General features: G+C 31.0%; 2 protein-coding genes across 2 annotated transcripts in view; one reads left to right on the top strand and one right to left on the bottom strand.

Annotated features, from left to right (window-relative positions):
- Window positions 1-3,465: 3,465 nt before the first annotated feature.
- Window positions 3,466-16,350, bottom strand: part of LOC126890752 (zinc finger protein 25-like) — a 77,740-nt gene continuing 64,855 nt past the window's right edge. The window contains exon 6 of the mRNA XM_050659923.1: window positions 3,466-4,891. Within this exon, the coding sequence (XP_050515880.1) occupies window positions 4,645-4,891 (247 nt within the window). The 3' untranslated portion in view covers window positions 3,466-4,644. The remainder of the gene's footprint in view (window positions 4,892-16,350) is intronic.
- Window positions 11,904-14,359, top strand: LOC126890754 (uncharacterized). The gene is made up of 4 exons (XM_050659925.1): window positions 11,904-12,605; window positions 12,701-12,900; window positions 13,545-13,784; window positions 13,842-14,359. Exons 1-4 carry the CDS (start codon window positions 12,370-12,372, stop codon window positions 14,150-14,152), a joined length of 987 nt encoding a protein of 328 aa, XP_050515882.1. The 5' UTR covers window positions 11,904-12,369; the 3' UTR covers window positions 14,153-14,359.

Below are 16,350 nucleotides of genomic sequence, written 5' to 3'. Positions count from 1 at the left end.
GCCTTGAAAATCGCCATTTTTCGTTTTTTTTTTTTCAATTTTAAATTGCTTGTAACTCAAAAACGATCAACTTTTTTGTTCAGAATGGTCCAAAAAACCTAAAAATAATTGTCTGGACCAAAAATATTGATTTTTGCAATTTGTTTAAAAAATTGTTTAAACAAATTATGACCACTTTTCGTGTGGGCGACTTCTTGAAGGTACTAGTACACTTTATAAGACCAAAAATAAGCATTTTTTCAAGATTTTTTTTTCTCAGAACCTTTATTAAAAATGAACATAAAACTTTTTGCATATTAATATCTATCTCTTAGAGAATACAAAAAATATATCTTTTTTCATTTATGCACGTACACTAATATTGTAGAGGGCGCCAAAGTCGAGGCCTCGAAAAAAAGTAGTTCCGATGTCGGACAGTTAATCTCAGGATTGGGATCTCTGAAACAAAAAATTCGTAAGGCATTTGAAGAAGGAAGTTTTCTTACGTGACAATTTACCACCGTTAGCAAAAAATTCCGCAAAAAAAATTTTACGGAAACTTGAAAAATTTTTGTGAAAATATCGCCCGTTTTCCTTCAGCTTTTCATGCTTAAAAAATATTTATTTTTTATTTTTTGGTCAAATTGTGTCACGTAAGAAATCATCCTTTTTCGATTTTTTTGTTTCAGATATCCCAATCCCGAGATTAACTGTCCGCCATCATTTTTCGAGGCCTCGTCTTTTGCGCCCTCTACAATATTAGTGTACGTGCATAAATGAAAAAAGATATATTTTTTGTACTCGCTAAGAGTTAGATATTACCATGTAAAAAGGGGCGTAATGAATCTGGTCACATTTTAATACTTTTACCCTCCGGTAAGTGCAGGTAACAAATAAATATGTAAGAAAGTGGTCAAAACAAGCGCAGGTACTACGACCCTAATTAGGTAGGCACTAAGTACCTTTTAATGAAGTGAAATATGTATGGACTGACATCATAATCCATGGGTGCAGCTTTCACCTAACGCAATCTTGGTGGCGCAAAATTCAAAGTTTAGGCTTATCTTGTGAATATAAAGACAAAAGTTCTGATATCGGAAATTGGTTGCGTTTGTGTTTTGGTATGGTTCTCCTAGATAAAAATATTGTTAGTGACTTTTTTGTATTTGAGATGATGGAAGTGATGCCAAATGATACGCGAGTTATACAGTTTGCGGACTATCTAACTGATCATATTTCCGAAGAATCTAATTTCCCCCCAAACATTTGCGCGGATGCTAGTGCCGAATTAAATCAAACAACAAACGCCTGTGAATCTTTCCATTCACACTTTAACAATTCATTTCATTACTGTTCGCCATCAATTTTTGATTTCATGACAGTTTTGACTAAATTTCAAAATGAGGTTTATATCAAATGTAAGAGTATAAATACTCCTATAAAATCGAGGAATTCGCATACTTTACGAAGAAAGCGCTTTTTGGAGAATCTTTTACAAGATCTTAAGGACAATCAAATTACAACCATGCATTTTGTAAAAAGTGTTTCTCACATATATTGTGCTACAATAAAATAAGATATATTTTTTGTATTTTAATATTATACTTGTACCTACTACGATATAAATAAATTTCTATAAATAAAAAAAAATGTTTCCAGTTTCCTTACAATTTTTATTACCTGACTGATGTGACCAGGGCCCTGATTCTAAATCAAATTTCGACCAAAAACAAGTCGCTTTCAATATGGCGACTGTCGAAATTATTTGACACGGAGATGAATGAATGGCCAAAAGCGAGGTTAGGTTTAGTTTAGATGTGTTTTGTTTATTTCTTGCAAGGAAAACTAAATCAAAAGGTATTATAATATAGCTGGGTTTAATTGAAATTTGCTTGTTTTGAGGAATTAGATAGAATAGTATTAAATTAGAAATATAATAATTGAGAATGTCCACAACATGAATCATCAACTCAATGAAAGATGTGAGGTAATAATCTGGGAAAATTAGTAAAAAACAAGGAAAATTAATTACCAGCTATTTTATTGCTGGACATGCTGAAATCAAATCTTAAGATTTCCTATATTAGTAATATAGCTGTGCAAAGTCCACAGAAAGTGTGCTATTTTGTTTATAAACAAATTAGCACTCCGAAATCTTTTTTTTTTATTCTCTATAACTCCGAAAATTTTAACTTTAAACCAAAACACTCACATAAAAATTGACAGTAATTTAATTCTGCACATTGATAATTTATTCCAATTTCCTTCGACGGAAATTTTCTTCGGAAAATTCGGGTTTTCCAAACAAAATCTTTAATTTTCAACTAAAATTTGAGGGAAGTAATTATTTATCAATAATTAAATAATTTGGTGACAGTGACATAAATCTTTTTTGTTATGAGTGTCTTGAAGATATGAAAATTTGTATGTACAAAGAGGACCGGAATTAAAAGGTATCTAATGGTTCAAAGATTAAAATCCTGTTGTTTATAACTCTGTCGCAAATGCCGGTCAAATTTGACCGGTTATACCTGGAATCACTCCTCGCAATTCAATTTGTTTTTCTTCGAAAAGGACACAGAAGCCGTGCTCTTTTCAACAGCGTTAACTTAATTTAATTTAATCTAATATTTTCTGAGGGGTTCTATTTGTTTATAAGCCAAAAAATTGTTTCTTTATAACATTCCTGAGACCGCTCAAATGGTCCAATTTCAATCCTGTAAGGTACGTTGAATAGGTATAGTGCTTTTTTATATGAAAATCATAGTTATTCTGGTGTATCATAATCTTTCTGGTTATTATTTCGACCGAAATTTTTTAATTAACATTTTAATTATTGCTAAACTATTGGTTAGATTGTCGCCGGTCTCCTGATATACAGAGAGGGGCTAAATTATGGAATAAATTCATTTTCTCTAAAATGGACGATTTTAGAGAAAAATCCCGAAACAGGTCGATTTTTATTTTTAAATTAAATTTCTTGGCATATATTTCAAACTAGTGACGTCATCCATCCGAGCGTGATGACGTAATTATTTTTTTAAATAGGAATATGGGTTCGTGTTGTAGCTCATTTACAAAGGCGTTCAATGCTCTATTCAGTATTATAAACATTAATATCATTATTTATACAGGGAGGCCAAAAAAAATTTTGAATTAAATTAATTGACGCAAGAAGAAGAATGCATGTAATTTATTTAACTCAAAATACATTCTATTGCTGTCAGAAAATAGAAAAAAATGTTTATTTTGCAAATAAACATTGCTTTTAGCTTAAATTAAAAGTTCAAACTGCCAATAGGTAGGAGGGAGGCTGTTTGTGATTTAATTTAAGCGAAAAGAAATGTTTATTTGTGAAATAAACCTTTTTTTCTATTTTCTGACAGCAGTACAATGTATTTTGAGTTAAATAAATTACATACATTCTTCTTTTTGCGCCAATTAATTTAATTCAAAATTTTTTTTGGCAACCCTGTATAAATACCTAATGATATTAATGTTTATATTACTGAATAGAGAATTAAACGCCCTTTCAAATGACCTACCACACGACCCCTATTCCCATTAACAAAATTATCGATTACGTCATCACGCTCAGATGGATGACGTCACTAGTATGAAATATATGCCAAAAAATTGTAATTTAAAAATAAAAATCGACCTCTTTCGGGATTTTGCTCCAAAATCGTCCGTTTTAAAGAAATGAATTTATTCCATAATTTAGCCCCTCTGTATAATCTACTATAATAAATTTTTCATGTCTTCAATTATTTAATTATTGATAAATAATTAGGTACTTCCCTAAATTTTAATTGAAAATGGCAGATTTTTTGGGAAAACTCGGATTTTCTGAGTAAAATTTTTGTTGAAGGAAATCGGAAAAAAAATAACTTTGTGCAGAACTAAATTACGGTGAATTTTTATTTGAGTGTTTTTGGCTCAAAGGAAAAATTATAGGAGTTACAGACCACTAATTGAAAAAAAAAGAAGATTTAGGAGTGCTAATTTGTTTATAAATAAAATAACACACTTTCTGCGGACTTGTCATACCCCATATTACTAATATATGCAATCTTAAGATTCGATTTTAGCAATAAAATAGCTGGTAAATAATTTTTCCCAAAAATGGTATTTTTTCGATAATTTTCCCAGACTATCAACAAAATCCAAGAAACCGAAGCGCCAACCCAAATTCTGAGCAGTCTCAACATGATAAGGTTAATATCCCCAAGAATCGCTATACTCTCCGGCTGTCATGGCGGTGTCGAAATGAAATTGCGACTGTCGAAATGAATTAGAATCAGGGCCCAGATTCGTAGCCCTCTTTTTTGGCCAGTGTGACCAGTTTCGTACATCAAAATCCTCATTACCTGACTGATGTGACCAGATTCGTATCGCCCGTAAAAAGTTTTATGTTCATTTTTAATAAAGGTTCTGAGAAAAAAAAATATTATTTTTGGTCTTCTAAAGTGTACTAGTACCTGAACCTTATTCTGGGGTGTCTCACGAATGTGATTATGCCAAAAAATCTGATGGGAATATTTTTTCCAACGAAGCCGCCGTTTTCGCCTTGTCTAATAGGTAATGTGCAAAAATTGCAACTAAAAACAGTTGTTAGACCTCATACTAACTAAATTTATCGCCTTGAATCTTCCCGCTAGATCCTTATAGATGGCCTCTCTGGTAGGGATCATATGTCGTCAGATATTTATCGGCTGTGATTATCCTAGAACCATCCAGAACGGATAAATGTCTATTATCGTTGACGTTAACATTAGTAATGAGTCTGTTATCTTGCGTTATCAGTCTGTTGTCGTTGGTAATCAATCGAGTGTTATCGTTTACCAACAGTCTCAGAGAAGTGGGTTCTGAAACGTTGACTAAAAGTCTCGTTCCTTCATTGGTGATCAATCTAAAACAAAAAAAAAGTATTAAGTTGGCAAATACGACTGTAAAGCCCGTGTCAGACGGTCAAATCTTTGATCAACCTAGTTTGACCAAACTGACGTAGTGACGTCATAGTTACAGTTTGTTTATATTTTAAAAATCTATCTGTCACACCAAGTAAACACCGTCCAAGGTAAACGTGGTCCTGGTAGAAGAAGAACATCCTAGCTGAAAAATCTAAGACAATTGCATGTAATATCGACTACATCGTGGAGGAATTAATTTATTAAACACAATACTAAAATTAACGACCAAAGTGATAACAAACAAACTGAATACAATAATTATAAGATTAGCAGAAGAACAACAAGGTTTTAGGTCGGAAAGATCATGCACCGACGCTATATTTATAATGAGGCAGATTCAAGAGAAATCGTTCGAATACAACAAACCGGCATACTTATCTTTCGACGACCTTAAAAAGGCATTTGGCAGAGTCAAATTAAAAAACGTTATCCACTTATTGTACGCAAGGAAGGTAACTCTAGAGTCTATTAGGAATAATTAAAACGATCGAACATATCTACCAGAACAACACAATAAGAGTTAAAGTAGATGAAGAACTAACTAACCCATTGAAGCTGGCAATGGGATAAGACAGAGAGACTCCCTGAGTCCTCTATTGTACAACCTGATCATGGATGAAATAATAAAAAAGTAAGAACTACAAAAGGATACCAAATAGGAGAAAACCAACTTAAAATAATCTGTTATGCAGACGACGCAATACTAATCTCTCAAAGTGAAGATGATTTACAACATATGCTGCACCAAGTTAATATCCAAAATCGTGTTTTTTTAGTGCTCTGTAACTCCAATTGCGTTGATTGAATTATTGATATAATATTTCAATCAATGAGAATAGTTATTACTTTGGTGGTCAATTTCCGAACTGTATTTAGAAGATTATCGCTTCCATAATAATTAAACAATATAGAGTTTATAAAAAACAAACTAAAAACTTACAATCATATAAGTACGTAGGTACTGAGAAATAAAATAATTTTAGAATCTCAACATTAATATAGTCCGTCCGCTATAACTTTTCCCATGCGGTACGATTCATTTTCAATCAAATTAAGTCAAAACAGAAAGTGAAACGTACGCCGATGTGTGTAGTATATAGTATACGGTATACAAAATGTATATACACATCGACGTTCGTTTCAATTTATGTTTTGACTTAATTTGATTGAAAATGAATCGTACCGCATGGGAAAAGCTATAGCGGACGGACTATATTTGAGTCCACTAGATGCAAAACTCTGTACATATTTGCAAAAATTGTAAAAGTTGAGTTTCAGCTGACAGTTATTTGTTACATGTTATAGCTATTTGCTAGTGTAGAAATTCACCTGCAAAGTAAGGTATTTGCTAAGAAATAGGCTTTAGAAATCTTGAGTCAGATGCAAAATTATGTATTTGTGAGTCTATGCCAGTTGCATAACTGTGTAATTGCAATTGGCCAAGCTTACATTGTTTGAGTCACACGACACGTCACATGTGCCCATGTCAATTACTCCATCATACGACATTCTGACGTAGGGTTCAGCAAGTCTATAATACGAAAAGGGAAAAAGATGTCTTTATTGAAACCTAAGTTACAATAGATTGGATGTTCATTGAAAGGAGATAAATCATCCATAGACACTCTCATTAGAAAACATTTTAGTGAAAATTGGAGAGACCAGCCGGATCTCACATTTTATAAAATAATAGATACTGGCGTACATACTCATAATGATGAGCGTGCTAAAAATGATCATATTGACGATGAGAACCCAGAGCTTAGAGTTTAAGAAAATATAAATATAATATACATAATTTGTAAGACCTTTTGTACTTTGGATAAAAATAAACTGTTTACTCAAAGTTTACTTCCACATGCTTTCTTCCTTATTCGTAACACAGACGTTTGGAAAACAACAGACTAATCCAAGAACAACTAATATCGTTAATGGTTGATTATTATCATGTACTAGCTGACCCGGCAGACTTCGTACTGCCTCAATAGATAAAAACAAACTTTTGCAAACAATAAATCTAAAATAAACAAAAGAAATTAGTAATTAATAAACAAAAAATGCTCGATGTGAATGAGTTTTTATTATTATTTTTAATGAATTACACATGATGTTTGAAGTAATAAAGCTTAGTTAGAAATAACAAAATAAAGTTTGCAGTGCAACAGTTGCAATCTTAAATTTGTTTATCGTATAATGAATATAACAGCTTTATTTTATATACATTCAAAACAACCCTGTATTTATAATTGTGTACGGGGTTGTCCAACGAGATAGGTGTTAATTAATCAAAATAAAATAAAATTAAAATTAAATATCATTAAATAAAATGAAACAAAATTTCTAAAAATTGTATAAAAGTTAATAAAAATAAATAAAACTGAATAAACTCAAATAAAAATAATAAATAAATTTAAAAAAATAATAAAACTAAAAAAAATAGAATCTAATAAAAATAATTAAAATTTAATAAAATGAAATAAAATAAAATAAACGAAAATAAATAAAATACTTAAATTAAATAAAATTAAATAAAATGAAACAAAATTAATTAAAATTAAATAAAATTTTATAATTTGCTGCTCGTTCTTTTCGTGTGCTCAGAACTTTTCTCCTGCTTGCCGTTCGTCAGAAAAGTTCGATAGACATATTTTTTGAAAGTTTCGAAAAATTAAGAAATTCATATTTTGCCCAATTTAAGTCCAAAAGTTAAACAGTTGCACTTTTCTTCGATGAAATTTGTTGCTCGTTCTTCTTCTGTCCTCAGAATATTTATACGGTTTAAGAGATTGTATTTTGGACACCGATTGAGCCAGAGAAAAAATTTTAACACGGTTCTGTGCGGAATTCAGCAAGGAATCCAACTACTTAATTTCGTATTTTTCACGTCATTATTGTGAGACTTATGGCGTCATGGGTAATCCCCTTATGACGTACGGGTATGAAATATAGATAACAACCTACTCCCAGTCCGGTCTAATATACCTGCCAAATTTCATAAAAATCGGTAAAGTCGTGTCGGAGGAGTATGGCAACAAACACTGTAAAAACAGCATTTTATACATATAGGTGTAAAAATTTTGGTGGCTACTAAAATGACTATATAAAACCGTATAAACCTTCCCTGAACTTCTACAAATAGTTCAACATCAAAATTAGCCAAATCGGTCCAGCCATTCTCGAGTTTTAGCGAGACACACGAACAGCAATTGATTTTTATATATAAGATGCAGACATTTAGATGGCTATACAAAAATAGCGGTTGAAGATAGAAAAGTGAAAATTTACGGTTGTATTTACCTTTTCCTTCCACATCACACAAAATTAAGAAAAAACAGTTTGACCAAAAAAATAAAAAAATATATTAGGGGGCAGACCCCTTTATGACGTACGGATATGAAAAATATATAGCAACCTATTCTCAGTCCGGTCGAATATACGTGGTAAATTTCATAAAAATCTATTCAGTGGTTCTCGAGTTATGTGGTGGTAACTGACACGATGTTCTTTTGTTTATATAGATGTAAAATATTTAAATGGCTATTAAAAAATAACTGTCAGAGATAGAAAAGTGAAAATTTAGGGTTGTATGAAACTTTACGTTCTACATCACACAAAAATTAAAAAGAAGAGTTTGTCCGAAAAAATAAAAAAAAATATCAGGGGGGCAACCCCCCTTATGACGTATGGGTATGAAATATAGATAACAACCTACTCCCAGTCCGGTCGAAGATACCTGCCAAATTTCATAAAAATCGGTAAAGTCGTTTCGGAGGAGTATGGCAACAAACACTGTAAAAACAGCATTTTATACATATAGGTGTAAAAATTTTGGTGGCTACTAAAATGACTATATAAAACCGTATAAACCTTCCCCGAACTTCTACAAAGAATTCAACATCAAAATTAGCCAAATCGGTCCAGCCATTCTCGAGTTTTAGCGAGACACACGAACAGCAATTGATTTTTATATATAAGATGCAGATATTTAGATGGCTATAAAAAAATAGCGGTTGAAGATAGAAAAGTGAAAATTTACGGTTGTATTTACCTTTTCCTTCCACATCACACAAAATTAAGAAAAAACAGTTTGACCAAAAAAATAAAAAAATATATTAGGGGGGCAGCCCCCTTTATGACGTACGGATATGAAAAATATATAGCAACCTATTCTCAGTCCGGTCGAATATACGTGGTAAATTTCATAAAAATCGATTCAGTGGTTCTCGAGTTATGTGGTGGTAACTGACACGATGTTCTTTTGTTTATATAGATATAAAATATTTAAATGGCTATTAAAAAATAACTGTCAGAGACAGAAAAGTGAAAATTTAGGGTTGTATGAATCTTTACGTTCTACATCACACAAAAATTAAAAGAAGAGTTTGTCCGAAAAAATAAAAAAAAAGGTGTAAAAATTTTGGTGGCTACTAAAATGACTATATAAAACCGTATAAACCTTCCCTGAACTTCTACAAATAGTTCAACATCAAAATTAGCCAAATCGGTCCAGCCATTCTCGAGTTTTAGCGAGACACACGAACAGCAATTGATTTTTATATATAAGATTTGCAAATGTTAGTTGCATAAATCTGTATTTACATAGTTCACTTGCAAAACACGGTATTTTCAATTTTTTTCTTCCTTTCCTAGCAAACACAATAACTTTCTAAGAAAAAATCATTATATTTTACCTAATAAAGCATTTACTTATCACAAAAAAGTACCATTTATCTAAGGTTTTTTGAAAAAGTTATCAGTTTTTTGCAAATAACTCAGTTTGACTTATACAGTAAATACAAAGTTTTACATCTAGCAGACTAATTTTTAAAATACGTTGACGAGCTGGCAGTTAATAACGGCTGGTTTCACAATCTGTGGTTAACCCCATGATACTATAAATAACATTATTTACTATAATAACATTATCATGATTAATCCTAGCGGTCAACTAACCTTTACCCACAGTTCAACTGACAGATGCTGTTTCACAACCACAGATTCAATCATGGTTAGTTAACCGTAAGTTTTGTTTTATTTTTCTTATGTTGGTAGGAAATTATGGACAATGAATACTAGAAATAACATTTTTATGGAGAATTATCGGATCAGCTGGTCTGTCAGATATGGGTTTTGATTGATTTTTATTAGGATAAATTCAATAAATTGTTATATTTCTTTAGGACTAGTTGTCGTATATATTTTTAGGGATTTTATATTTAGTTGTGCAGTTTATTTTGCAGATTAAGGAAGAATGAATGTGTGTATATGTGTGGTTAGGATATTCACTATTCACTGCGAGACTTGTGGTTTCATTTGGATAATCATATTTTTGATGTTGATTCTTGCTATCTTGCTTTAAATAACCTCTTATGGGATTAATAAAATTTGATATATGAAGGTAGCATCTTAGATTTTGGACCATGATATCTTTTTTCATAAAATTAATAAGTACATATTAAAAATGCTTCCCATACGTGGCCAACTAAAGTACACACGCTGTATATTACATGCACATTATACATTTTAAGTTTTGTTTAAGAATAATAGGTATTGGTTTTAAGGTCTTTTGCCAAAATCGTTACATAAAATTAGATTATAAAAACATGTAGTAAGCAAGAAACTATAAATGTGCATTAATAATTACCCCAGGAAGCAAATCATTTAAAAATCGAAAAATTATTGGCCGCTGAACTGCTAAACGCATTTAAGTACATCATATAAATTCATATCTGTAATTAATCATTTATACGTATATCACTCTACATTCTGTCCTGTCAATAAAACGAAATTAGGTTAGGATAACCTCTAGTTAAGAGCTTAACCTTAGACAAGGAAAAAAGAGAGGACGGGTAACACTCATTTAACACACACGTTCCAAAAGTGAAGCCAGTTTTTGGTTTGTTTGTCACCAAAAACATGGCGGTCACGTCAAAAATAACAATGGGTTGCCAGTGGTGGGTGTTCGTTGAAGGTTAAAATTTCATAAAAAATAAAGTAAATCATCATCTAAAATTCGTAATAAAAACATATGTATGTATTGAAACATATGTACGTAATATGAGCAACTTAATAAAACATTTACCGTACACAAATTCTTCATTTTAAATACATTTCATGTTTTCATTTTAAATACTCAATGCATAACAATACCCCAAAGATACGTCGATGATCAAAATCTCTGGTGTCGGTTTGGCTTCACTTTTGGTCATAGGATTACTCGTCCTCTCTCTTTCCTTGTCTAAGAGCTTAACCATCACTCCAAGCTCTGGTTAAAAATTCCGTCAGTTAACCACTACTTCGCCGTTGACGTGATATTGTGAAACGCATATTTCGGGGTAACCTCTGGTTATCTCTTAACCACAAGTTAACTTAACTTTGTGAAACCGGCCGTAAGTAGGACAGTTCCCACAGTATCTATGTAGGGTCCACTGTTAGTTTCACATCTGCTTTTAATTCTTGCAATCTTGCGCATCATCAGTCCTTCGCTTTTCCTAGAAAACCAATAGAACCTGTTTGCCAATAGAACACCGTTATAATACGTAGGTATATACTAGTATATAGTCCAGGCTGTATCGTCGCCATCGTTAGGTAAATTATTCCGATTCGATTTTTTTGCACAAGGTGACTCAAAAAGAGGTCCTTATAACAAATCCAAAGGGTACCTGGCGGTATCGTGGTCGCAAAATTGTATAAACAATTTTTGTTAAACAAATTCACAAAAATAATTTTTTCACTTCAAATTTTTTAGATCATTTGGGTCATTCTGAGTAAACAAGATATTTTATGATTTTTCTCTAAAATTGATTTTTGTTGAGTTATACGCATTTAAAATTTGAAAAATGGTTAAATATAATTATTACGAAAGTCAGAAAGTGATCAAATCAAAGTTTAAAGTCCCCTCTACAAGATCGTGAAGAAATTATGGACATCATTAAATTGTAGGGTCCGAGAAGTTGGCTACAGATATAAGGATATGAAGGCATGACAGTGTTGCCATGTGTTTTTACAATAAATCGGAAAAGAGCATGTGATATATTTTTAAATTTATTTATTAACATGGAAAACATTAACTAGAGAGTTATCAAGTAACTTTAGGAGAATACGGTAACGTTATTTTAGCAATGGAGCATGCGCAGTATGAATATTGAATAACGGAAATGATTTTAACGTTAGCGGGCTCCGTTACGGTAGGTCGAATAGCGGGCTTGAAATACGGTAACGTTAGCAGCGAATCGCACCAATTCGGTAAGACTCGGACACACTGGGACATATGACATTTCTGTACGTAACAGGTGTCAGGTGTTTTGTCTTTGTTTTCTTGGCTTGATTTTAGTTGACCATCTGTTTGACATTTGGAGTTTGTGTAAATTTGGAAGAAAACATTATATTTTAAAATTTTTTATTTCATATAATAAATATGAACACAGATTTATTGAAAAAGGCGAAAAGGCTGCGCTTTACAAGCGAGGATGACCTTTTGTTGATTAGACAAGTGCGAGGAGTCAACCCATATTTTAACCATGAAAGATGGGGAGACATCCAAGAGTCTGTCTGTGAACAAACAGGAAAAAGATTTTCTATTAGATGCATCAAAGAACACGTAGAAAATTTAATTAACTCCTGGATTAAAAAAGAAAGAATAGACAAGGCAAAGTAAGTCATAATATAATATCTAAATCAAAGAGTTATTCTACTTAAGTGGCTTTTTTGCATGTAGGAATTTTTATTACTAAAATGGTAATTTTTAGATCTGGCATAGAGGAAATCCAAACAGAAATGGACTTTCTCTTGCAAGAAGTAGCAGACCTGATGAAAGAGGCGAAACTAAAAAAAGAAACAAAAGGGAAAAAAAGATCTAGTTTTCAAGTTGCTAAAGAAGTCAGGGATATGTGGGCTGCGACTTCATTAAATACAGCAATAGAATTAGAATACCCAAATGATCAGGATTGTAAGTAAATAGATCCATACTTCAGCATAAAAATGTATCCAAAATATCAATTACATATCATATAATATATCAAAAGTATAATATCTAAGATATACTTTTGATATTACTTAGTATTTTTAAAATTATTATAACTTCCTTATTTTGGATGTAATTTTACTTCTTATTAATATCTATGTTACATTATGAAGACCAATATTATATTTTTAAAAAATCATACAGAAGTAAAAAACTTGACATTTGTACAATGGTATAAAAAGTTTATTAAAAACTATTAAAAGTCATCCAACAGGATTTGCAAAACGTTTTCGATCTAGATCAGATCATCTTCAGTGCGTTCTGCCTAGTACATGGAACTAGCAACCTTATTAAAATGGTAACATCGAGAAATATGGTTTACATGATAATTCTATAATATTTATAGCGACTCCAAGTCGATGTTAAAGGATTGGTTTATGTGTTAGGAGTGCTCAAAGGGCAACATGGTTCCCTGCTCGATAAAAAATCGTGGTTCTTGCCTGTTCAATGGACACAGACCAACAATATTTATACCATTGTACAAATGAAGTTTTTGACTTCTGTATGATTTTTTAATTATGGTATACAGCCAGCTACTGGGTATTTTCCCATTGATTTTATATTTTTAGCTCATACTTTACCTAGTGATCATGATGCTACTGAAATGGTGTTAATTGAAATAGAAGAAGGCAATGCAGCTTATGAGCAGCAATCTTTGGATGCTTCCTCTGCTATAACTGATGGAAGTCTATTAAATCAGGGAGAGGAAAATAATGATCATCCAGTAAGAACCCCTCAAAAGAGGAAAATTGATGGAATTCCTCACAAAAGCAGAACTACCTCCACACCAGTACACAGCAGAGTATTAGGTAAAAACACATAGGTAACAAAGTATATTATATTTAACCCTTTGTCTTTTATTTTAGGTCCCAGGCAACAGAAACAGCATAAAAAGAACCCCAAAGTTGAAGCAGCTCTAAGTTACTTAGAGGATAAGGCTAAAAAAAACGATGAATGGAAAGAAAGGGAATTGGCTTTAGAGGAATCAAAAGTTGAAGTAGAAAGAATAAAATTGAATTTAGCAGAGAGAGAAATAACACTGAAAGAAAAACAGTGGGCACAGTGCGAAAAAAGGTTTGAAATGGAGATGACAGAACGGAAACAATTTTTGCACCTAGTTGAAAATCAACAAAAGTTGTTTTCAATTATATTAGATCGGGAAAATGCCTCCAAATAAGTTGTATATAAGTCTTAGTTAGGTTTAAAAGTTTTTAATTCATTTTAGTTAAATTATGTTTTTAGTATATTAGTTTAATTATATTTATAGTAGATTAGTTTAGAAATAATTTTAAGTAAATAAATAAGTCTTAGTTAGGTTTAAAAGTTTTTAATTCATTTTAGTTACTATATTTTTAGTAGATTAGTTTAAAAATAATTTTAGGTAAATAAATAAGTCTTTTAGTTAGGTTGTAGAGTTTTTAATTCATCATTCAGTTTTACATTCTCACTATATCCTAAAATTCACAAAATTATATAATATAAAATATTTAGTCACTAATAAATAGCAAATTAATTAATTGATTTTTCAATACAGATATCCATTTTATTAAAGTAAATACATAAAAACCTGTGAATAAAAATTCAACACATTTTGGAATAGACCCTAGCCTGTTGAAGAAGTAATATCTTACGAAAATATTATTCAGACAGTTAATTCAATTATACAATATAAACTATAAACCATTTAGTCACTGATAAACAGCAAATTGATTAATTGATATTAGGTACAATACAGATGTCCATTTTATTTACATAAAAAACTGTCAAAAATTCAATACATTTTGGAATAGAAACTAGTCTGTTGAAAAAGTAATATCTTAAAAAAATGTTAGTCAGAAGGTTAATTAAATTACAGTAGGAAAAATGAACGAATACCCATGAACGAACATATAAAACATGCTGTATTTTCCTGTCACTGTGGCACACAAAAAATTGGCCAGAGCAAGTACATGTAATAATTATTGTTACATGTACTTGCACTGGACAATTTTCTTTGTGACACGGTGAAAGGAAAATACAGCGTGTTTTATATGTTCGTTCATGGGTATTCTTTCATTTTTCCGACTGTATGTAATTTTAAACATTGAGTCACTGGTAAACAGCAAATTAATTAAATGATATTACACTACAGATATCCATTTTATTTACATAAAAAAGTGTCAATAATAATTCAATACATTTTGGAACAGACAATCCACTAGCCTGTTGAAGAAATAATATCTTAAAAAAATGTTACTCAGAAGGTTACATTCACACAAGTTTAATAATTAATGGGTTAATACAATTGGAAAAGAAATATCCACTTGGCAAAAAAAGTGTTTACAATCTCACTATCTATGCTAAAATTTACAATCAAAACATTTAGTCACTGATAAACAGCAAATTAATTAATGAATATTACAATACAGACATCCATTTTATTTACATACAAAATTGTCAATAAGAATCCAATACATTTTGGACCAGAACACTAGCCTGTTGAAGAGTATCTTAAAAAAATGTTATTCAGAAGGTTACATTTACACAAGATTAGCAATTAATGGGTTAATACAATTGGAAAAGAAATAACCACTTGGCAAAAATTGTTTACAATCTCACTATATGCTACAATGAACAAACTTAAATAATACAAAACAGTTCAACACTAATACAGTGAAAATTAACTAACAATAGAATAAAATAACACGAGGATTTTACTGTCTTCATTTCATGTGGTTGTCTTTATGAAGACAAATCACATGCTATGATTTTTGTGATCGATATTCTTAAGGTAAGGTAAAGTTGATTTCATGTACTTGAATGAACTATCTTTCAATAAAGTCGTCCCAGGAACGCAACTCATAAAAATTGGCAATATTATTTTAAAGTTTTCTACTTAAAAATGTATAATATATGTCTAAATTGCCGATATGAATGATTCAGATTAAATTAAATTATTAGAAGAATTTTTTTACTAAAGAACAAAATTTGTTTAATTTATTAATATTTTGTATTTTGATAACAACGTCAAAGATGATAAAAGTTATAAAATATATATATATATATATATATATATATATATATATATATATATATATATATATATATATGGAAGTAGAAGGCCAAGTACAAATAAATGAAGAAAGATCAGGCACATTTAAATGGGATAAGGGAATTAAACAAGGAAATAGGCTAAGTCCTCACTTGTTTATAATAGTCATGGATATCCTAATAAAAATAACAAAGATCAAACAAGAAACCTTCAATACAGTTGAGTCCAGGGTTCTTTACCCGTGTGTCATCATTTAAAGCATATGACATAAGTCGGAAATTTACTAAACGCAACAGCAAGTGCCAGGAAGTAGCTACTGCTCCGATCACGGGTTAAAATTTGAT

This window comes from Diabrotica virgifera, chromosome 8, assembly GCF_917563875.1.
Source record: "Diabrotica virgifera virgifera chromosome 8, PGI_DIABVI_V3a".
Classification (NCBI taxonomy): domain Eukaryota; kingdom Metazoa; phylum Arthropoda; class Insecta; order Coleoptera; family Chrysomelidae; genus Diabrotica; species Diabrotica virgifera.
This window is presented reverse-complemented; position numbering and strand designations above follow the sequence as displayed.

Coding starts and splice junctions, on each gene's coding strand:
- LOC126890754 (XM_050659925.1), top strand. CDS start 12,370: ATGAACACAGATTTATTGAAAAAGGCGAAAAGGCTGCGCTTTACAAGC. Junction 12,606..12,700: donor GAAAGAATAGACAAGGCAAA/GTAAGTCATAAT, acceptor GGTAATTTTTAG/ATCTGGCATAGAGGAAATCC. Junction 12,901..13,544: donor ATACCCAAATGATCAGGATT/GTAAGTAAATAG, acceptor TTATATTTTTAG/CTCATACTTTACCTAGTGAT.